The following is a 23993-nucleotide window of genomic DNA, read 5'->3' as shown; positions in this document are numbered from 1 at the left end:
GAAAAATAACATATTACATACAGGGGAACAACAATTTGGATGAATGTGACTTCTATCAGAAACTACGAAGGTTATAAAATAGTGAAACCATGTTTTGTAAGAGGTAGGGAGAAAAGTCAATTCAGAATTCTATTTTCAGCAAAAATGCCCTACAAGAGTAAAAGTGTATGAGACTTTCAGGTAAAGGAGAACTAAGAGTGTTCACTACCAGTAGAACTTGTCAAGAGTCCTGCAGTACAAGAAATGGTAAAGGATGTTTTTCACGTTGAAGGGAAATAATTTCAGAGAGAAACTTGGAAATTCACAAATGAATGAAGAGCATTAGAACTAGGAGTTATCTGTATGAATGTAAATAATTGTTTTTGTCCTTTTAAATTTCTTAATACATATGATTATTTAAAGTTCTTATTATTTTTTCCTGAAAAGAGTTGGGTAATACATATCTTAGGCATTACAGGATATACACTATCTGCTGCCACTGTTGAACTGCCATTTCCCTCACTTCCCTTCTTTTATTTCTTTCCCCCTTTTTTCTTCTGTTATCTCCTCCTCCATTTTCTCCTTCTCCTCCTTTAATCACCTTTAAAAATGTAAGTTCTTTCTTAGCTTGGGGGCCATCTAAAATCAAATGGTAGTTTTCCAACCCCTGTTCTATAGAGTTCAATTAAAAAGCAGAGATTGGCTCTAGCTGGTATGGCTCAGTTGGTGGGAGCATCATCCCATACACCAAGTTTACGGGTTTGATTCCTGGGATGTGAGATTGATCCCCCATCAGGGTGCATACGAGAGGTAACTGATTGATGTTTCTCTCTCATGTCGATATTTCTCTCTCTCTCTCTCTCTCTCTCTCTCTCTCTCTCTCTCTCTCTCTCTCTCTCTCCCTCTCTCTCTCTGTTACGGTCTCTTCCTCACTCTCTAAAAATCAATAAACCTATCCCCCAGTGAGGATAAGAAATTTAAAATTTAAAGTAGAAAGCAGGGATTGTCAGAAAAGATAATGAAAACTTGTGAGATGCAACAAAAGCAATGTCTAAAGAGGAACATTTTAAAAATATCTGTATTAGAAAAGCAGAAATGTCTAAAGTCAATTATCTAAGGTTTCACCTTAAGATGATGGAAAGAGCCCTAGCTGGTGTGGTTCAGTAGATTGAGTGCTGGCCTGCAAACTGAAAGGGTGCCTGTTCAATTCCCAGTCAGGGCACATGCCTGAGTTATGGGCCAGGTCCCCAGTTGGGGGCATGCAAGAGGCAACAGCACGTTGATGTTTCTCTCCCTCTCTTTCTCCCTCCCTTCCCCTCTCTCTAAAAATAAATAAATAAAATATTTTAAAAAGAAGATGGAAAGAGAGTAAGTAAACCAAAATTAAGAAGAGAAAATGAGATAATAAAGATAAGTGCAAAAAGGTACAAAACTGAAAAGATGAACATTAGGGAATATCAACAAAGCCAAATGTTGTGTTTTTTTTTTTTTTTTTTTTAAGATGAATAAAATTGTATAATTTATAGCTAGGCTGATTAAGGGAACACAAATTGATTACTGATTTGATTTTGTTACCAGTTATCAGTCTGTTCAGATTTTCTGTTTCTTCCTGATTCAGTCTTAGAAGATAGTTTTTCTATTATAGAAATTTATCCATTTCTTCCAGGTTGTCCAATTTGTTGGCATATAATTGTTCACTGTATTTTCTTATAATCTTTTGTATTTCTGTGGTGTTGGTTGTTACTTCTCATTCATTTCTGATTTTTAAATTTATGCCCTTCCTTCTTTTTTTCTTGATGCATTTGGCTAACGGTTTATCAATTTTGTTTACCTTTTCAAAGAACTGGTTTTTGGTTTCATTGATCTTTTCTATATTTTTTAGTTCCTATTTCATTTATTTGCACTCTTACCTTTAATATTTCCTTCTACTCACTTTGGGATATTTGTTATTCTTTCTCGAGTTTCCTTAGGTGTAAGGTTATTAGATTTTTAAAGATTTTTCTTATTTTTTTTAGGTAGGCCTGTGTTGCTATGAATTTCCCTCCATAGCTCTGTCCCCTAGATTTTGTGTTATGTTTTCATTTTCATTTGTCTCAAAGTATCTTTGATTTTTTCCTTGAGCTCATTGTTAACCCATTCATGGTTTAGTAGCATGTGGTTTACCCTCCATGTGTTTGTGTGTTTTTTAGGTTTCTTCTTGTAGTTGATATTTAGTTTCATACCACTGTGGTGAGAGAACATGCTTGATATAATTTTAAACTTCTTAAATTTATTGCAATTTGTTTTCTGGCCTAACATATGGTCAATTCTGGAAATGTTCCATGTGCATTAAAACAAATGTATATTCTGCTGTGTTTGGGTGAAATGTTCTAAAAATATCTATAAAGTTCATCTGGTTGACTATATAACTTAAGGCTACTGTTTCCTTGTTGATTTTCTGTCTGAATGATTTATCCATTGCTGTCATGGGATATTAAGTCCCCCACTGTTATTGCATTACTGTTGATCTCTCCTTTTATGTCTGTCAATATTTGTTTTCTATATTTCGTCGGCAGCCGTCCGTCTCGAGAGACGATGGTGTAGCTTCTTAAGAGTCTATCTGCACCGCCGAGAATGGCTGTGCAGTCCAACTCGGGAGTGACATGGTATCTGTCTCCTCCCGTCTTGAATCGACATCTTGCGATGACGCTGAAGCTACAGAGCCTGGGCAGGGTAATATGGAGGGTCTGCTGTTGCCCATGCAGCAGACCCCCCCTCTCTTCGCAGCTGAAGGGTCCAAGGGAAAGACGGAGTCAATACAGCTTGGCTTCAGGTGCGCTGCAGGAGTTGCCGGTGTTGACTACAACGTCAAACCGCCTTAGGGACTCCGGCTCCGGATTTTCTGTCGGGGTTTACTCCCTTAGCCTTTCCCCTGAAGAGGTATGCCGCAAGGCAGCGGAGGTTTTTTGGAGTCAGAGTTTTCCTTCTCTGATGTACCCTGACTGGAAGATCGAACCAGCGACAGCGACACTTAGCTCGCAGGCCGACGCTCAATCCACTGAGCTAAACCAGCCAGGGCAATTTCTATATTTAGGTGCTTCTATATTAGGTGCATAAATGTTTACAAGAGTTATATCCTCTTGTTGGATTGATTCCTTTATCATTATATATTGCCCTTCTTTGTCTCTTATTAGAACATTTGTTTTAAAGTTTATTTTGTCTGGTATAAGTACTGCTACCTCAGATTTTTTTTTCCATTTGCATCCCTTTTTCATCCCTTTTCTTCCGGTTTGTGTGTGTCTTTTGATCTGAAGTGGGTCTCTTGTAGGCAGCATATGTATGGGTCTTGTTTATTATTCATTCAGCCACCCCTTTTTTTTCTGGGAGCATTTAGTCCATTTACATGTAATGTAATTGTTAATAGTATGTAGTTATTGCCATTTTATTTACTGTTTTCTGACTGTTTTTGTGATTCTTCTGTAGCCTTTTCTTATTCTTTTGCTCTCTTGTATGTCGATAACTTTCTATATTGTTATGTTTGATTTTTTCTCTTTATATCTTGTACATCTTATATGGATTTTTTGTTTTGTGGCTACCATGTGCTTTTCATTTATACCAAGCTATGTTTATAGCAGTCTAATTTAAGTTGATGGTTGCTTCAGTTTGCATATATTCTAAAATCACTACAGTTTTTACTCATCCTCCCCAATGTTTAAGTTTTTGTCATTATTTTTATATCGTGTGTGTGCACTTGTGTACCCCTTAATTTATTGTTGTATTTACATGTGATCTTCCTACTTTTGTCTTTTAACTTTCGTACTAACCTTAAAATTGGTTGACCCACTGTTATTACTAAATGCTTACCTTGGTCAGTGAGATTTTTTCTTTCATATATATTGTTATTGTTATTTTTGATATTTTCTTTCTACTTAAAGAAGTCCCTTTAATATTTATTGTAAAAGCTGATTTAATAGTGATGAACCTCTTTAGTTTTGCTTCTCTAGGAAATTCTCTCTCCTTTGATACTAAATAATAACCTTGATGGTTAGAGTAGTCTTGTTTGTAGGTTTTTGACTTTCATCACTTTGAATATTTCTTGGCAGTCACTTCTGGCCTGCAAAGTTTCTGTAGAAAGATCTGCAGACAGTTTTATGGGGTATTCCTTGTACACAATTAACTAATTTTTCTCTTGCTACTTTAAAGATTCTCTTTTTGATTTTAACTTCTAATTATGATGGGTCTTAGTGTGGGTGTCTTTGGGTTCATCTTGTTTGAGACTCTCTGTATGTCTATTTCCATTGCCAAATTAGGGACATTTTCAGTTATTATTTCTTCAAATAGGTCTTCAATTCCCTTTTCTCTCTCTTTTCCTCTGGGACCCCTATAATATAAATGTTGTTATGCTCGATGCTGTCCCATTGTTAAAAAAAATACTATTATCATTTTAAAAACTGTTTCTTTTTGCTGTTCCAGCTGGGTGTTTTGGTGTTTTCTACTACATTGCCTTTCAGATCACTGATCAAATTATTTGCTTCATTTAATCTATTATTGCTTTCATCTAGTATAATTTTTCATTGCATTCTTCAGTTCTGACAGGTTCTTTTTTTATATTTTATAAAAACTTTTAAATATTTTCTGTCTTTTTGTTAAAGTTCTTACTGATCTCCTTTCTTCTATCAAGTTCATTAAGCAGCCTTTGAACTCTTTATCTGGTTGATTACATGTCTCCATTTTGTTTAGTTCTTTTTCTGGAGTTTTTTTCCTGTTCTTTCATTTCTGTAGTTTGACAAATGATTCCGAATACTGACATGGAAATGCACAAACCTAATGACATCCAATATATTTTAAAGAATAAGATATAGGGACTTATTCTGATAGATATTAAGATTTTTTGTAATTAAGACAGTCTCATATTAGAGCAAGGATAGGCAGATATACTGTAGAAGTCAAATAAAGAGCAAGGTAGAAGATATGATCTTTTAAAAATGTTTTTTCTTTCTTTCTTTTTTATTGTTGATAGTTTAACAGATGCCCTCAATTTCCCTTCTTCTGCTTTGACCCAGCCCCACCCCATCTTCCCTCTGGCCATCACCACACTGTTGTCTGTGTCTATGACTTATGCATTTATGTTCTTTAGCTAATAATCCCTTCACTGTCTTTTTTTCCTTTTTTCTTTTTTAAATAAAAGGTGGTCAATTGGATATCTACTTGGAAAAATATGAAATAACACCAGCCCACATCATACAAAATCAATTCCAGTTAATTTATATATAAATGTGAAAGGCAAAAAAAGCAAATAAAGAAAATTTAACACCTCTCCAATAAAACCCCACAAAAAACTTCTACAAGATAACATAGGGGACTATGGGTAAGAGCTTTGGCTAAGGAGAGACTTCTAAAATAGCACACCAGAAGTACTTATCATAAATAAAAATACTGTTAAATTTGACTATCAAAATTAAGAATTTCTGTTTATCAAAAAATACCTTTAAGAGATAAAAAGGGAAGGCCAAGAGTGAGATAAGTTCTGTAACAAACACAATCAACAAAGCTCACAACCAGAATTTATTAAAAAACTGTTACAAGTGAGTAAAAAAAAAAAAGGCTAATAATACAATAGAAAATGTGTTTTCAAATGGCTAATAAACAAATGAAAAGATATACAACTACTTTACTAATCAGCAAAAAAATATAAACTAGAACTTCAATGATTTATTAGTAACCACCTATCAAAATGGTTAATGCTAAAAAGACTGATAAGACTAAGTATTAGGTATAGTCTAGGTAAGGATGTAAAACAACTAGAGCTCTAATATACACTTCTTCTGGGAGTATAAATTGGTACAATCACTTGGAAAATTATTTGAAATAATCTCCTGGAGTTGAGCAAACTATACCTTATGATCTAGCAATCACTCTCAGGGTATGTACTCAGATGGAATGTGTATATATGTACACCGAGACATATACATGAAAGTTCATAGGAAAAATTTTTGTTATGGTTCCAAGCTGGAAAGAACGTGGATGTTCACATACATCACAGAACGGATAAACCGTGTCATTTAATACAATGAATACTATATGGCAATGAAAATGAACTTCAACTACATATAACAGTATGGATTAATCTCACAGACATAATTTTGAGCAAAAGAAACTAGACACAAATGAACACCTGACATATGGTTTCCATTATATAAAGTTGAAAAGGCTGAAAAAAAATAAACAAAAGTTTATCATGACTCATGTTTAGTGGTAAAATTACAAATAGAAGTGAGAAAGTCTATATCAAGAGTAAGAACAATAGTCCCTTTGTAGGGAGTAATTACTGAGGGAAAAAAAGGGGGTTTCTGGGATCCTAGCAATGTTTCAATTTTTAAAATTTGAATGATAGTTACAGGTTTGCTCATTTCATGATAATTTACTGAGTTATACGTGTTTTGTTTTATATACTTGTATGTGTGCTATATTTACAATAAAAATAATGAAAAAGATTGTTTTTTCTACTATTCCATACCTGGGACAGCATAAAACTCAGGGGGTCCTCTGGCCTTTCATAGACTAAGTTTTCAGTGATCTGCTGAGAGAGCATAAGACATCATACTATGGTTCTGAGCTAAAGTTAATGTGGTGAGGTTATATCTGATTGATCTTCCACACTAACCTAACATGTACCACATCATTTTAAAGAAACTCATATATCTCTACAAAGTGACAAATCACTTTCTTACTACTGATAAAATTAGGTAAACTAAGGTAAAATTTGGAGAAATAAAAATTTAGTAATAAGTAGCAATGAATATTTCTCTAGTTTCCAAGATCAAAGAGATAGTGAGAAAGTTTTAGAGAAAGTTTTTGTTTTGAGAACTATGATTTTGCTAGACTGAAAAGTTACCATTATTTTCTATGAACAGTAGTCAGAGAAAGTATTTTGAGTAAACTTTAAAAAGGAGCATATGATTTTACATCGAGCTTTCTTTCTGAGGCATTTGATTGTGAAAGGTAAAAATTATGTTCATTGTTTTTAATAATAAATGAGAAAGCATATATAAAACTTCAGAGATTCACTACCATATGATCTTTGTTGTTAAATAGTCCTCCAAAAATTATAATAAATTAAAAAGAATTCTCATTTGTAAGGAATAACAATGGGGCAAATTTTGGGTATAAAATACTCAAGGTCTGTTTAGTGTACCCACACCAATTATGTATTTCATATGTATCTATTGAATACTTATTTGATAACTAATTTTTCTTATAACAATGTTGAATGCATAAGCATTATTTTTCCTTTACAGATGAAGAACATTATGTATAGAATGATTAGAATGCTACTTTCTTCCACAGCTTTTATCCTTCAGTTTAATAATTAGTTGTTCTTTGATTGAAGCGAGAAAACCCAGCCATAAGTGCTCTACCACAAAAGGATATTTTAACAAAGAAAAGACATTGAGCAGAGTTAATGAAGTATCACTTATCCCCATTCTATATGAGGAAACTGAGGTTTACAAAAGATATGTAATTTTTCCCAAATAACAAAGGTGAAAAGTGGCCAAGTTAGGTTAGAGCCTTAGGCTAAATTTGCAAAGTTTGTGCTATTTCTTCTATACTCTACTTCTTTAATCATAAGTTTTCATTTGAGGTGGGCCATTCTTATCTTACACTTTTCTAACCATGAAGTACTTCATGCACTCATGTATTGTATATGAATATGTACCTTGCTGGGTAATAATATTAACATAAAAATAAACATGTCACTTCTGGCCAAGATGGAGGCCTAGACTTACATGCTCTGTCTCCCTCCACAACTAAGAAGGAATACAACTACCACAAAACCAGAAATAACCAGAAGTTCCAGAAAATAAAGCTACATGGAAGGCCAATGTATGAAGTTATAAACAAGTGGTGCTCATCTGGATGGGTAGGAGGGGTGAAGCCAGGGTGGAGAGGTCAAACTGCAGCAGCTGCAGCGACAGTGGTGGGATGGTGGTAAGCACAGACACCCATATTTAAAAAGAGGCGAGGAACACCTGGGGAGCACCACCAGCTGCAGACAAGACCCGTCAGCTCATGATCCCAATGCTGGGGAAGGCAGACCCCCATTGCCTCAGACTGTGAAGGCTGGAGGGGGTGGGGATGGAGGAAGAAGCTCCTGGTCTTTCAGCAGAAAGTAAATAGCAAGAATCCATCTTGGACCCCTGCTCCACACACAAAATGCCACAGCGTGCTGAGAAGGGTCGCTTGATAGTGATGAGTGCATGGGGCTCTGCCCCCTATAGCATAGGAGGTGTGACAGCCCTGCCCAGGAAGCAAAAGTGAATACAAAACTGTCAGGATGGCAGAGATAATGATAGAGATCCCAATTACACAGCTGACTAGTCAGCAAATATCTGATTTAACTGATCAGCAAATAGGAAATCTCTCTGAGAAACAGTTCAGAACTTTGGTTATAAGAAAGCTTACAGACCTGACAGTAGATCTTAAACAAGACAGGGAAGAAATGAAGGCTAGTCCTCCTTAAATGAATGAAAACACATACAAAACTAGTGGTGAGGGAGAGAAAAACAGGGATCAAATCAAGAAATTGGAACATAGGGAAGGAACAAACAGTCAACCAGCACAGAAAGAGGAAACAAAAAATGAGGAAAATGAGGAGAGGCTCAGAAACCTATGGGACAGCTATAAGCGGGCCAACATCCATATCCTAGGGTTGCCAGAAGGTGATGAATAAGAACTAGAAATTGAAAAATTATGTAAAAAATTAATGAAGCAGAACTTCCCTAACTTGGGGAAGGAAATAGACTTACAGGTCCAGGAAGCACAGAGAGTTCCAAAAAAACTGGACCCAGGGAGAACCACACAAAGACACATTATAATCAAAATGTCAAACATTAAGGATAAAGAGAGGATCTTAAAAGCAGCAAGAGAAAAGAAGAGAATTACATACAAAAGGATCGCAATAAGAATATCAGCTGATTTCTCAAAAGAAACTCTGCAGGCAAGAAGGGACTGGCAGGAAATATTCAAAGTAATGAAAAGCAGAAATCTACAACCACAATTATTCAATCCAGTGAAGCTGTCATTCAGAATAGAAGGGCAGAGAAAGTACTTCCAGGACAAAGTAAAACTGGAGTTCATCGGATCCAAACCACTGTTGTATGAAATGTTAAAGGGACTTGTTTAGGAGAAAGAGGATCAAAACTATGAACATTAAAATGAAAACTGTATCACAACAACCAACAACAGAAGCTAGGAAATCGAAACAAAGGCAAACTAAGTAGACAACGAGAGTGGGAAAAGAATTATAGGCATGAGGAACATATTGGGGGAGGTCAGTGGGGAGGGGGAAGAGGGAAAAGGGAGGGAGATGGTACAGGAATTAAGAAGCATAGTAGGAGGGAGTGGAGTAGATAGGAAGATGTTGAGAAGAACTATATGCACAACCAATGGCATGGACTAAGGGGCGGGGACAACTGGAGTGAGGGGGGCCACTCAGTGGAGGGGAGCAGAGGGAAGGGAAATGGGACGACTGTAACAGCATAATCAATAAAGTATATTAAAAATAAAATAAAAAATATAAAAAATAAACATGTCAGGAGAACAAAAACAAAAACAACCCACCAAACAACAAACACTTTATAGATCTCTTGTAATTCTATTTTGGCCAAAGATATCATACTTTAAAGAAGTTTCCAGCCCCATATTCTGAGGTCAATAAGAGTCAAAATTTCAAGAATTAGAAGCAATTTTTAACTACTTTTTCTCCCCTAAAGGACATGATTTCTTAGATGGTCACAGGCTGGTTATCTTTCAAAAGTATTATATTCTGCCTAGAAAGCCTTTTTATTTCTTTTTCAATGGCAAATATTTTGTCCTTACCTCCTAGTCTGGCTCAAATTTTAATGCTTGGCCAAGATTTTCCCTATCAACCAATCTACCTGATACCTCTGAATGGCTTCATAACGTGCTATTACTTATTTGGTGTTTATCATTTAGTACTTTTGGTTATTACATCTTACTGACTTCTCAGTGAGAGTATATTCTTTTCATAGCAAGGCCCTTTCTTATACCACATGAAAGTTAGCTCAAAGTTTATTTTTTACACTATAATTACTGGAAAACTCACAATTAAAGAAAGGGAGTGAGAGGTTTACCTGGAATATTTGCAGAATGTGGTGTTTTTCCATGTATTGTAGTGAAACTTGATAAGGATCTTGATACATTATAGAAGGGAACCTCCTCCTATGAGTTTGGTTGTGATCGTGAGAACTTTCCCCTTCTTGGTATTTTGAAATATCATCCTGAAATGGAAATATCCCGCCCCCCGCCCCCCCAAAAGAGTCTTTAATAAATAAAAAAAAAGCAGGAAGTGTTCTATTTTCGCTGTTATTGGTGGAATCTGATGATGATGGGATCTGAACACTAGGAATTGGAGAAAAGATACACTATTGTGAAAGCCCTGGCTGATCTTCCAGGCAATATAATGTACCTCAAGTCTCAAGAGTTACCTTAGGCTTCTCCAATCTACTTCAAACACTTTTCCCTTCACAGCCATCTTTAGTTTGCTCCAAATTCCTTTCCTTTGGTAAAAGCCCAGAGAGGGGAAAATGACTTAATGTTTTAGAGTTAGCAGCCAAACCAGGACTTGAATCCTAGGTCTCCTGAATGCTGGTTCATTGATCCTTCCCGGATGGCCTTAGGGTAGCAGAGAAAGCAACACATCTCTATATGCCCCACCCTTCTCCTGTCCTTTCTGAATCCTATAGGTCACACATATCACAGCATGGGGTTTTATTCCTCATCCTTGATATAGCCTGTGCTAACCCTCCACCCCTCAAACCAACACCACAGGCCACTGGCTTGGCCTCCAACCTCCCAGGTGGGTATCAAATGCCCTTTTAACCTACAGGCTCAGTTATTATGACTTTAGATTTTTCTTGACTGATGATATAGTCCAATTGGGTTGAGATGGTTGGAAATCTTGGGGAAAGGCCTTGGCCTTTTGCTTGGAAATTACTGATGAACTTGACATCAAATGAGTTGAATACTTGCAGAAAGTTTGCATTTTCAGTATCAGTTACACTTGAAACCTTGGAGTCACTGAGGTCTGTTTGGCTAGTCTCAGATTCACAGGGCTGTACTCTGATGGCAGCCTCTTTGTCCTCCTTGCTGATAAATATTCTATCCTCATACTGATGGTCAGTTTCTCCATAGTCAAACTGGTTGTCTTCTATGTCATCATCTTTTTCATTCATTAAGGGATCAACCTCACCAGATTCACTGTAGTCATGCTTTTCAACTGTACGATGATGGGCACTGCTGTCAGTTTGGTCAGTAACCTGGTGTTCAGCTAGTTCAGTAGCTTGGTCGTGTACTTTGTGGTGAGTCTTTATAGATGTTTTATAGCCAATTTGGTCAGACAATCTATGGTCAATCTGTTCATAAGGTTTTCGTTCAACCAGACCAGACATTCTGCAGTCAATCTGCTCAGAAGTCCTCCGGTCGGCCTGGCCAGACATTCTGCAGTCAATCTCTTTAGAAGCTCTTCTTTCAGCTTGGCTGGACAATCTGCGATCAATGTGTTCAGGGTTTTTTTGTTCATGCAGAACAGGCATCTGTCTGTCAGTCTGTTCAGATTCTACACGATCAGCTTGGTGAGGTGCCTTGCTATCTATCCGTTCAGACATTCTTTGGTCAAACTGATCAATTGCTCTATGATCAGCAACATTATCAGGGTTGGACGCTCTGAGTTCAGCCTGATCAGATGTTCTGCGCCCATTGTGTTCGGATACTTTGTGGTCTGCTTGGCCAAATATGTTGGGTTCAGTCTGGCTAAATATTCTTTGCTTGGCCTGGTTAGCTGTTCTGTGATCAGTTTGGTTATCTGCCTCCTCTTTGTCCAGGTTCTGCGAGTTGTCTTCCTGGGGATCTGTGTGACTCTCATTTGGGGACCTATCTGTGCTTTCAGGTTCCAGGGATTTCCCCGGAGCCTCTTTGGGAGGCTCTTCCATTTTCTGCCTGGTCTAAGATGTCAAACACTGTGGGTGGGGCCAGGCTAGGTTGTCAAGGCGACCTTAGGGGAACACAGGACAACAATGCCCCAGGCTTTGAGCAGGCCTCAGTGCCCTGCTTTCCCTTCCTTCCCTTCTAGGAGTTTGGGCTGTTGCCTAGAGGCAATCTGGGCTCCTGCCCAGGTGTTGCTACGGAAAGGCTGCCTCCAGCTCTGGGCACAGTCTGGAGAGGGCTTCTGTTGATATGCAAAGTGGACACCCTTTTCTTGAGAAAAGGTGATGACCACATGCTGGTATGCCACTGCCCAGCAGTTAATCCTCAAGGCAACGTGTGTATGAAGGTGTGTGTATGAAGAGAGAAGGGGAGCAGGAAAGAAGAAGGGATGGGGTATGGCACTGGCTATTCCCAGAGAGAGGGCTCATCCTAAATCCTTTGTCTTGAGGCTTTTATCTCTTTATTGCAGGCAGGAATCATAGGAGAGGTCTCAGGGGATGGTTTCAGCAGTATATTTATCAGTTCTCTGGGTGTTCAGTCACTGTAGTTGTTTCTGGTATCACACACCTGGTTTTGCTGCTTTTCAGGGCCTGGAGCTGAAATACAACTGAGGCCCAGTTATCTCTGCGGAGGTGGGCTTTTGTATCTGGTTGTAAATTGCTCAGCTATTGTGTTCAGCTATTTGTCTCAATTTCCCTATTCCACTTGCCAAGGAATTTTCCTAACTTCTTACTATCCTGTATTACTGGGAAGAGTTTTGTCTTCAAAACACTCATGTTACCAAAATCATAAGGATCTTTCTGTAACCAAACACAGGTTCAGCTGCCAACGGCTTTGAAAGCCAACTCTCCTGAGGCAGGCCCTAATGTAAAGGAAAGTGGTTTTATTAAGGTGCTGGCAACCTGAAAGATGGGGGACTCTTGCCTCAAAGCCCATCTCTGCATCTCAGGCGTCCTGGCTAGTTTATATAGGGGAACCGTGGGAAGAGGGGAACTAAGGAATTTCTGGCGACGTGTAGTTTCTCAGCTCTACTCTTGGGTGCTTGCAGTGTTATCTCCTGTGAGCGTAGTCATCATGTAGTTTCATCGCTCGATCTGCAGTTTCACTGTTGATATCTGGGAACAAGACGTGCAGGCAGCGTTTTTTCTAGTTCTGGTTTGATTCCCTGATGATTGCCGAGTTCCTTGGTTAAGGAGGAGCTGCAACTGCTGAAATCTATAAAATACTTATAAGGAAATTTTAATATAGAAACCTTCTATGAAATTGTTAGTACAGCCTATTCTATAATTACCACTTAATTGGTATATTATGTTTATTTCAATCACTGTTACGTTTCTTCACAATAAAGAGTGTAAAGAGGAAAGTTTTGCTTTCCTCCCCACCCCCCACCCCCACACCCCTTGGCAGTTCACTGATGCAGGATCATCCTCTTCTCTGTCACAAGGGACAGCTGAGAAGCTGTTTCCCATCTCTTCTAGGAAGAGCTATCCTTGTGGAAAATCAAGCCCCATGGTGTATCGCTGACTTATACATATGTATATGGCTGGAAGGCTAGAGGTAGGAGAGGAGATTTTATAGAAGAATTAGGGTTGGGGATGGGGTTAGGAATTAGAGGTCCAGAAAGAAAGGGAAAGACAGCAGAAGGAACCTTTAACAAGTGGGGAAATTTGCACTTGATGATGGTGGCTAGTGTGGCCCAGATTTTGAGATCTGACCCTCTCTTTTTGAAATAAACCTGATGAATCCACTTCAGACCAGCAGATGTCTACTTTTAGGAGTTGGGCAGTACTGTGGTGGTGATTTACAAGACATTTGAATGACTGTCTTAAGCCTAAAACTGCTGAGGTATACCAGGAGTTGGTAGTTTAGTGCCAGATATTCCTTTAATATTGGCTTAATTGCATTCAATTAATTAGAGATAAGACTTAACATCCAAATGTAAATGTTGTGATTAAAGTGTGAGAGAAAGAGTGGGTATCCTTGGTGTCACACTTAGGAGTAGAAAGAAAAATCTAGGTACATGAAGTAAAATCATTTATGTAACAATACCTAGAACATAATAGGTGCTCATATGTGCTTATTGAACATAAATATACAAATGATCTGCCTTATTTATTTAGTTAGTTAAAAATGTGTGGAGCAAATGGAGGTTGTGTTTTGCAACTTCAATGGGGCACTGGAATTGTAGATTTCTTTTTCCCATTTATTAATTAAATATAATCAGTGTAGAAAAGTAAGAAAAACAAGCATAAAGAAAAAAATTCACCGGAGTTACACATAAGTTATAATCTTTATTAGCATTTTGATATATATCCTTCTAGTATATTCCTCAGGCAAATTTGTCTAACTATATGTGTATTTTACAAAATAGAGTCAAACTGCAACTGTTCCCTAAGCTGCATTTTCTTCCCTTTAAAAAAATTTTAAAACATTTTATTTTTCAGTTACAGTTGACATACAATATTGTGTTATTTTCAGGTGTATAACACCATGATTGGACCTCTATATACCTCACGAAGTGAACACCCTGTACTGTACTTTACACTCCATGACTAATTTTATAACTGGCAATTTGTACTTAATCTCTTTCACCTTTTTCACTAACCCCCTGCCCCCAATTCCCCTCCTATCTGGTCACTAAATTATGTACTGCATTGTCTTTTATCGTTATGGTATAAATGTTCTTCCTTCTCAATAAATGTAATCAAAATTAAAGAACACTGACTTTTGAGTCAGCCCAAGTTTGTTCTAATTCTCTCTCTAACACTTACTAGATTGTTGAACTTGGGCAAATCTCATTATTTCTCTGAACTTCAATTTTCTCATCTGCAGATGAAAATGGGAGTAATAATTCTCAGAGTTCTTGTGACAACTAAATGAGATAATATATATAATTAGCTCATATGTGCTTCCTAAACAGTAGCTATTTTAAAATTTGCATACAATCAATTATATGAGCTTATTTTGTTCCTCTTAGTACTGATGTATTGACCATCATTGTACTGACATTTCACAAGCTTGTCATATTTTTTTCTTTTTCTCTCTTTTTGTCAAAGAAAGTTGGCTAATACCTTTATTGCTTTAGGGGCAGAGGAGTGCTCAGGAGCTCATGGTGGGGCAGTCTGCTTCCTCTTCATGATCACAGGCTTTTGGCTGCACAGGATGGTGCTGGCCCTGCAGATGGCAGCCATGTGCAGATCTGGGCCGTACTTGTTCTTGAGGACCATATGTAGGATGCTGCTTGGGGAGGCCCAGGCATTCTTCTTGATAGTGAGCTGCATGTAGAAGGTGGCTGGCTTTCGTTGGCTGGATCTGTGCTTCATGAAGACCACCACACCTTTGCCATCGGCCGCTGGCTCCACAGCCACTGTCTTGCAGTGAATCAGCCTGTTGTAGTGAAAGGAGCTGTGGGCCTTCAGATTACTGTGTTCAGTACTGTACCTCTGCTTGTTCCTCTTGGTCAGGAAGCCAGAGCAGTTCTGGATGACCACCCATTGCAGGTGGCAGGCATGGCAGGAGCTGTGGGGAAAGGGGCCTCCTCTCGCTGTGGCAGTCAAAGACAGAAAGAATTTTTTTTTTCTTAAGACAAATTTTTAGTTGTGAAATTTCTTGGTTAAGGAAATGCATTAATTTTGATCTTTCGAAAGTACACATTAAAAAAGCCCTTCTGAAAAGTTGAGCCCATTTATAGCTCCATCAATAATATATGAGAGTGCTATTTCCCTATACCAACACCAATGCTGTATATACTTTTCATTTTTGCCTATCTGATAAGTGAAAAATAGTATCTTGTTTTAATTATTTTTCTTTTTTATATGTTTGATGGCTTTTTTATTTCTTTTTGGGTGTGTGGATGTACTACTAATACTCTTGTCACTTGCTTACTGATTTGTAAGCGTTTTTAATAAACACTTTAATTCTTTGTTATATAAATTGCAAAGAAATTTTCTTGGCACTTTTGCCATGTAAAAGTTTTATATTTTTTATTTTATGAAATTAAATTTATTTTTCCTCTTTGCAGTTTTTTAAAAGAATTTATTTATTTTTAGAGAAGGGGAAGGGAGGAAGAAGGAGAGGGAGAGAAACAGATTGGCTGCCTCTAGCGTGGCTCATGCCTGGACCAGCTTGCAGCCCAGGTTTGTGGCCTTTAAAGAGGCAAATAAGGTTAATTGAAGTCTAAGGGTGGGAACCTAATCTAATCTAACTGGTGACCTTGTAAGAAAAGGAAGAGACCAGGGAGGTGTTCACACAGGGAAAAAGCCCTGTGAGGACATAGCTAGAAGACAGCCATCTGCAAGCCAAGGAGAGAAGCCTCAGGAGAAACCAACCCTGCTGACACATTGGTCTTGGACTTCTAGTCTCCAGAACTGTAAGGAAATAATCTTCTGTTGTTTTAAGCTACCTGGTCTGTGCTGTTTTGTTATAGAAGTCCTAACAGACTAATACAGTTCTCATAATGTCTTTTTAAACATCTGATTCTTAGTTATTAATATTAATTGGGGAATAGAGAGGAATCTGATAATTACATACATTCCAAATGAGGTAATGAGGTTTTTAAGGTAAAACTCATGTAACTTTAAATTAACCATTTAAAAATATACAGCTCAGTAGCATCTAGTACATAATTATGTTGTACAACCACATTTCTGTCAAGTTCCAAATATTTCATAATCCCCAGAGAAAACCTCATACCCATTAAGCAGTCACTCTTCATTTCCCTTTCCCCGCAGTCTTTTGAAACCACAAATCTGTTTTTATGGATTTACCTATTCTTGATATTTCATATAGATGGAATCATACAATATGAAATGTTTTGTTACTGAATTTTTTAACTTAGAATTATGTTTTTGAGGTTCATTTATGTGGCAGCATATATTATATTTTATTCATTTTTATAGGCGAATTATGTTCCATTGTAATGTATATACCACATTTTGTTTATCCATTTTTCTATTGATGGCCAGTTGTATTGTTTTTACCTTTCGGCTATTGTGAATATTTTTGGTATGAACATTAGTGTGCAAATATTTGAGTTTTTGTTTTCAATTCTTTGGAATCCTTAAGGGTAAATTGCTGAATCATGGTAATTCTATGTTTAAGTTTTGAGGAACCAACAGATTGTTTTCCACAGTAGCTGTACCACTTTATATTCACCCCAGAAGTGTATGAAGTTTTCCATCTCCACACATCATTACCAGCACTTGCTATTTTCCATGTTTCGATTACAGCTGTGATACTCAGTGTGAAGTGGTATCCCTTTATGGTTTTGATTTTTCTTTGGAGAAATGTCTGTTTAAGTTCTTCGCCCTTTGTTTCTTTCTTCTTCTTCTTCTTTTTTTTTTTTTTTTTGAGTTGTTTGTGTTTTGGAGGTTGTAAGAATTCTTTATGTATTTTGGGTACTAGACCCTTATCAGATATATAATTTGTAAATATATTCCATTGTGCTCTTTCATGATGGTGTTTTTTGACACAGTTTTAAATTTTGATGAACTCCAATTTATCTTTTTTTTTTTTTTTTTTTCATTTGTTGCTTGTGCCTTTGGTGTGGTATTTAAGAAACCATTTTCTAATCCAAGGTTGTAAAAATTTAGACCTATGTTTTCTTCTACGAAGCTAATGGTTTTAGCTTTTATATTTATGTCTTTGATATATTTTGAGTTAATTTTTGTATGTAGTGTGAGGTAGGGGGTCCAACTTCAATCTTTTGCATGTGGATATCCAGTTGTTCCAGCACCATTTGTTGAAAAGACTGTTCCTTTCCTTTGAATGGTTGGCTTCCCCTGTTAAACATTAATCGGCCATTATATCACTTTGCTAGAGCTGCCATAATAAAACACCACAGACTGGTGGCTTAAACCAACGTAAATGTATTTTCTTACAGTTCTGGAGGCTAGAAGTCCAAGGGAAAGCATCAGCAGGTTTAGTTTCTCCTGAGGAGAGAGTGTGGTTTGAAGATGGCCACCTTCTGGCTGTGTCCTCCTGTGGCATTTCCTCTGTGCCCATGTATCCCTGGTGTCTCTATCTGTATGTCCTTATCTACTCTTTTTATAAGGACCCCAGTCAAATTGGATCAGGGCTCACTCTAATGTCTTCACTTTTAATTAATTACCTCTTGGCCCTATCTCCAAATACCATCATACTCTGAGGTACTAAAGGTTAGAACATCAACATATGTATTTGAGGGGAACACAACTTGGTCCATTACAGCAATAGAGGTGAGAGTTTATTTCTAGATTCTCAATTCTATTCCATTGGTCTATATGTCTGTCCTATGCCAGTACCACACTGTTTTGATTCTTGTGTTTCATTGTAAGTTTTGAAATTGGGAAGTGTGATTTCACTGACTTTGTCTTTTTAAATATTCTTTTGAATATTTAGGGCCCCATGAAGTCACATATGAGTATTAGGATTGGCTTTTCCAGTTCTTCAAAAAGCCTGTTGGAATTGTGGTAGCAGTGCATTGAGTCTGTAGATTGCTTTGGGTTAGCATTGTGATTTAGAGAATACTAAGTCTTCTAGTAGAAGGATACTAAGTCTTCCAATTTGTGAACACGGGATGTTTGTTCATTTATTTATGTCTTTGATTTCTTTCAACAGTGTTTTGTAGCTCTCAGTGTACAGGTCTTTCACATCCCCACTCCTCAGTTTAATTTATTCCTAGGTATTTTATTCTTTTGGATGCTACTGTAAATAAAATTGTTTTAATTTTTTTTGGATTATTTATTGATAGTATATAAAATAAAGCTCTTTTTTTGTAAGTTGATCTTGTATCCTACAACTTTTGAATTTGCTTATTATTTTTAATAGTTTTTTGTGCAGAATTTAAAGGATTTTCTATATATGAGATAATGTGATCTGTGATGGTTTTATTCTTTTCCAATTTGGATGCTTTTGTTTATTTATTTATTTCAATTACTCTAAACTAGAACTTCCAGGACAATGGTGAATAGAAATGGTGAAAGTGGGCATTGTTGTGTGAAGTTTGTGGAATGGAGACGCAGAGATAATTCCAGCAGGCAGGATGAGCGGCCAACAACGAATGGAGGGCTGAAGCTCTCTCTGGCAATCAGTGATTGCTAACTGCCCGACCATTCCTTTTATTGGGTTGCAGAAAAAATTTTTTAAAAGTAAAACTAAATAGAAACTAAAAAGGCTTACATGATAACAAACCTTCTTCCCACTAAAAGAGATGTACATTAACCTATAGACCTACAGAACTAAAAGGCTTACATGATCCCACTAAGAGGGATAAACATTAACTTATAGAGCTACAGAGCAAAGCAGTAAATCACAAAGGTCCAAGGGTCTGTTCCACATCCGATATAATTGCTAGGGGAGAGGAGACACTAATTTTTAAGCTTCTTTGTTCTTAGGCGCTTAAACTGGCCCCCAAGAATCGTGTGTGAGTAAGGGCCCAAGGGTCTGCACCATATCCGATGTTATCACTATGGGAAAGGAAGCTTAGGTCTTCAGCCCTCTTTGTTCCCTGGATTCCGTGACTCAGCCACCAGGAGCCACATGTGGCTGCTGGCGCCGGCAAGACTCGTTTGCGAGTTCTTGCAAGCTGGGGTCACACGACACCGGGGCGGGGTGGCCCACTTGCAGGCTCCTGGGCAGAGGGCTTGTGACTTTTGCCTAAAGGGCATCCTCGTCTCATTCTTGATCATAAGTGGAAGGTTTTTACTATTGAGTATGATATGGGTTTTTACATCAAGTTCTTTATCAAATTGACGAAGTACATTTCTGTTTCTTGTCTTTTGAGTGTTTTTTATCATGAAAAGCTGTTGGATTGTTAAAATTGATTTTAATGCAGCGATTGAGATGATTATGTGTTTTTTTTTCTCCTTCATTCTATTACTTTGGTGCATTACACTGATTGGTTTTTGCGTGGAAAACCGCTCTATATTCCTGGGACAAATACTACTTGGTTATGGAATATGATGCTTTTAATATGCTTCTGGATTTGGTTAGCTAGTATTTTGCTGAGAATTTTTGCATCTATAGTCATCGGAGATACTAGTCTGTAGTTTTCTTTCTTTGTGTATGTGATATCTTTGCCTGGTTTTGATATCAGGATAATGCTGGCTAATGAGTTAAAAAGTGTTCCCTTATCTTTTATTCTTTGGAAGAGTTTGAGAAGGATTGGTGTTAATTTTTTTGTAAATGATGGGTAGACTTCATCAGTAAATTCATCCTGTTTTTTTGTTTCTGGGAGGTTTTTGATTACTGATTCAGTCTATTTATGTGTTACAGTTTTGTTGACATTTTTTATTCCTTCTTGAATCAGCTTTGGTGGTATATCTTTTCCAAGGAATTTGTCTATTTCATATAGGTTATCTAAATTTTTAACTGTACACTTGTACATAGTATTCTCTCATCAGCCTTTCTACTTGCATAAGGTTGGTAGTAGTGTCCTCAACTTTATTTCTAGCTTTAGTTATTTACTATTTATCACTTTTTGTAAGTCTAGCTAAAGGTTTGTTAATTTTGTTACTTTTTGTTTTGCTGATTTTCTCTTGTTTTTCTAGACCAAATTTCATTTATCTCTGCTCTATTCTTTAGAATTAAGTTTCTTCCCTTCTAGATTTGGGTTTAGTTTGCTTTTTTCTTTATAGTTCTCTAAACTGTATAGTTCTTCAAGGTGTGAAATTATATATTTCAGATCTTTTTTTTTAATGTAGTAGACATTTACAGGTATAAATTTCCTTCTGAGCAGTGCATTTGCTGCATTTTGTAAGTTTAGTATGCTGTATTTTTATTTCATCCATATCAAAGTATTACATTTTTCTTGTAATACTTCTTTGACCCATTGTTATTTAAAAATGGGCTGTTTAATTTCCAGATATTTGTGAATTTTCCAGTTTTTCTCCTGTTACTGATTTATAGCTTCATTCCTCTGTGCTTAGAGAAGATACTTTGTATGATTTCAATCTTCTACAGTTAATTAAGACTTGTTCTGTGGCCTAACATGTGGTCCCTCTGAAACCAGGGGTTATGATCCCGCACTGTGAACATGGACTGTTAACTCAAAACTGCTACTGAGTTGGAAGCGGGGAAGCAAAGACAAGTAAAAATGCTGTGATGCTTTCCTACTGTTTTTAAGTTACTTCTTACTTGACTAGGCATTCTCTTTGTTGCTGTAAACGTTTGTCTATTTTCCAGAATTTTAACAAAGTTGATTGACTGTATTGCTAATTTTTTCATTGTTTCTGTGAAAGGATGGGCCCCTGGCGCTACCAATTCTACATTTTCACTGGTGATACTCCCCAGCCGCCCCCCCCATTAATATTTAAAAAATGGAACATTATACATCCACATCAGATTTCCAGTTTCTTTTGAAGAATTGGAAAATCTGTCAATACTGAGCCTGGAGTTCCATATCTCAAGCATTGCCTGGTGAGGAGCAGTTGCCCAGTTTGGGCCAGACATGCATTCTTCATTTCCCCTATATTTTCCTACTGCCCTTTAATCATTTAAGTTACCTGACTGCTGCCTTCACCCATTTTAATTTTCTATCTCTTTAGTATTACATAGTGACTAAGTACCCAGGCCTTGAGCCAGACAAAACTGGATGTGAATGTTGTCCTCACCATTTAAAGGCTATGTATCCTTATGGAAGTGACCTGTCTTCTGTGATCTTTAGTGTTTTCACTTGTAAGTGGACATAAACATAATTATTCAATTGAGTTGTTGACAAATTTATGCCTAACATTCAGGCATAAATTGTTAGTAGTTGTTAAGAGTTTTGATGTAAATTTATTAAAGCCATTTTTTATGTCCCTTGGTAATATTTGTAATTTTTTATGTTGAATTTATTTGTTTAAAAAGGCTAATCTTACATAATTTGAGTTTTTTTTTTATAGAAATTGAATCTTTTTTTCCTCATATATTTTCTAAGTGGCTGAGGCTAACCCTGACTGGTGTGGCTTAGTTGGTTGGATGTCATTCTTCAGAGCAAAGGAAGGATTGCTGGTTCAATTTCTGGTAAGGGCACATGCCTGGGTTGCAGGTTCGGTCCCCTGTTGGAGTAACCAATTGATGTTTCTCTCTCACATTGACGTTTCTCTTCCTCTCTTTCTCCCTCCCTTCCCTTCTCTTTAAAAATAAGTGAATAAAATCTTTTAAAAAATTAATAAATGACTAGGGCTAACATATAGGAAACATAATAATTTTTTCTTTTATCCTGCCATCTTTTTTTACTTTATTAGATTAAGTAGATTCTCAGATTAGTTTGATTTTCTTAATAGACGATAGTAATTATAAGTTTTCCTCTTCTTTTAAAATATTTATACCTCTTGTTCTTTTTTTTTTAATGTGTTTTATTGATTATAATGTTACATTTGTCCCAATTTCCCTTCCCTCTTCTCCCCTCCACCCGGTGGCCCCCCTCCCTCCAGTTGTCCCCCCTTTTAGACCATGTCCATTAGTTGTGCATATAGTTCTTCTCAACCTCTTTGTCTATTCCATTCCCTCCTACCATGCTCCTTAATTCCTATATCATCTCCCTTCCTCTCCCTCTTCCCCCTCCCTGCTGATCTCCCCCCAATATGTTCCCCATACCTATAGTTCTTTTCCCACTTTTGTTGCCTATTTAGTTTGCCTTTGTTTCAATTCCCTAGCTTCTGTTGTTGTTTCTTGTGATGCAGTTTTCATTTTAATGTTCATAGTTTTGATCCTCCTTTTTCTAAACCAGTCCCTTTAACATCTCATATAACAGTGGTTTGGATCTAATGAACTCTTTCAGTTTTATTTTGTCCTGGAAACACTTTCTCTGCCCTTCTATTCTGAATGACAGTTTCGCTGGATAGAGTATTCGTGGTTATAGGTTTTGGATTTTCATTACTTTGAATATTTCTTGCCAGTCCCTTCTTGCCTGCAGGGTCTCCCTTGAGAAGCCAGCTGATAGTCTAATTGGGACCCCTTTGTACATAATTCTTTTCTTCTCTCTTGCCGCTTTTAAGATTCTCCCTTTATCTTTAACTTTTGACATTTTGATTATAATGTGTCTTGGAGTGGTTCTCCCTGGGTCCAGTTTTTTTGGAATTCTCTGTGCTTCCTGGGCCTGTAAGTCTATTTCCTTCCCCAAGTTTGGGAAGTTCTGCTTTATTATATTTTCACTTAATTTTTCAATTTCTAGTTCATCTTCTTCGCCCTCTGGCATACCAATGATTTTTATGTTGGGCCTTTTATAACTGTCCCAGAGGTTTCTGATCCTCTCATCATTTTCCTTGCTTCCCATTTTTTCTCTCTGCACTGGTTGACTGTTTGTTCCTTCTTTGTGTTCTGGTTTGTTGATTTGATCTCTGGATTTTATTTCCTCACCATCTGTCTCGTATGTGGTTTTGTTGCTTTCAGTATGAGTGTTTTTCGATTCTTTCTCATCTTTTTCCAGATCTTTTGTTAATTCTGTAAGCCACCTGATAACAATGGCCCTGAACTGAGCCTCTGACAGGTTTCTTATTTGTTCATCTGTCAGATTCTTCATCTGTTGCCTGGTGAGCTGCGCCACCGGGATTTCTATAGTTGTCTGCCTCATTTTGACAGATGCGTTTTGTTTTCTTGGGCCGGCTATAGGGGACAGTGCCTGTGTACTCGTCACAACCCAGCGACCGGCGGCGATCCGCAACCATTCTCGCCGCACTGTGGCGCTTTGTGTGGGGGCGGGGGTCCAAGATGGATTCACACAGTTATTCCGCTAGGAGACCGGGATCCGTCCTCCCGCCCCCTGGGCCTCACTGTTCAAGGAGATGTGGTGGCTGCTTCTCCCAGCGTTGGGGTCGCGAGCTGCCGGGGGTTCGACTGCAGCCGGGATTGTTCTCCCTGCCGCTGTCCCTGGTGTGACTGCAAACAGCACCACCCACTTTCGCTCTTACCTGCCTAAAGAGCGCCGCTGGTTTATAACTTCATACGTTGGGCTTCCGTGTAGTTTTATTTTCTGGAATTTCTAGTTATCTTTTATTTTGAAGTAGTTGTATTCCTCTCTAGTTGTAGAGGGAGGCTGAGCATGTCTGTCTAAGCCTCCATCTTGG

The 23993-nt window shown here is 37.5% G+C and overlaps 1 protein-coding gene and 1 pseudogene across 1 annotated transcript; both read right to left on the bottom strand.

Annotated features, from left to right (window-relative positions):
* Positions 1–116: 116 nt before the first annotated feature.
* TEX55 (testis expressed 55) lies at positions 117–11969 on the bottom strand. The gene is made up of 4 exons (XM_090286909.1): positions 10866–11969; positions 10113–10259; positions 6476–6538; positions 117–149 (listed from the first exon to the last, which is right to left on the bottom strand). The coding sequence occupies exons 1-4, from the start codon at positions 11967–11969 to the stop codon at positions 117–119; spliced, it is 1347 nt and encodes a 448-aa protein (XP_090143035.1).
* Positions 11970–15071: 3102 nt separating this feature from the next.
* On the bottom strand, positions 15072–17179 carry LOC150021586 (large ribosomal subunit protein eL28 pseudogene; annotated as a pseudogene).
* Positions 17180–23993: the final 6814 nt, after the last annotated feature.

Source organism: Furipterus horrens, unplaced genomic scaffold (genome assembly GCF_987537825.1).
Source record: "Furipterus horrens unplaced genomic scaffold, mFurHor1.1.pri manual_scaffold_1, whole genome shotgun sequence".
Taxonomy (NCBI): Eukaryota; Metazoa; Chordata; class Mammalia; order Chiroptera; family Furipteridae; genus Furipterus; species Furipterus horrens.
This window is presented reverse-complemented; position numbering and strand designations above follow the sequence as displayed.

What these genes read in the sequence shown, in the direction of transcription:
- TEX55 (XM_090286909.1), bottom strand. Translation starts at nt 11,969, where the DNA reads ATGGAAGAGCCTCCCAAAGAGGCTCCGGGGAAATCCCTGGAACCTGAA. An exon ending in ACATTCTGCAAATATTCCAG is followed by an intron (nt 6,539 to 10,112) that starts GTAAACCTCTCA and finishes ATGCTCTCTCAG; the next exon opens with CAGATCACTGAAAACTTAGT. An exon ending in TGAGTTTTATGCTGTCCCAG is followed by an intron (nt 150 to 6,475) that starts GTATGGAATAGT and finishes TTACTCTTGTAG; the next exon opens with GGCATTTTTGCTGAAAATAG.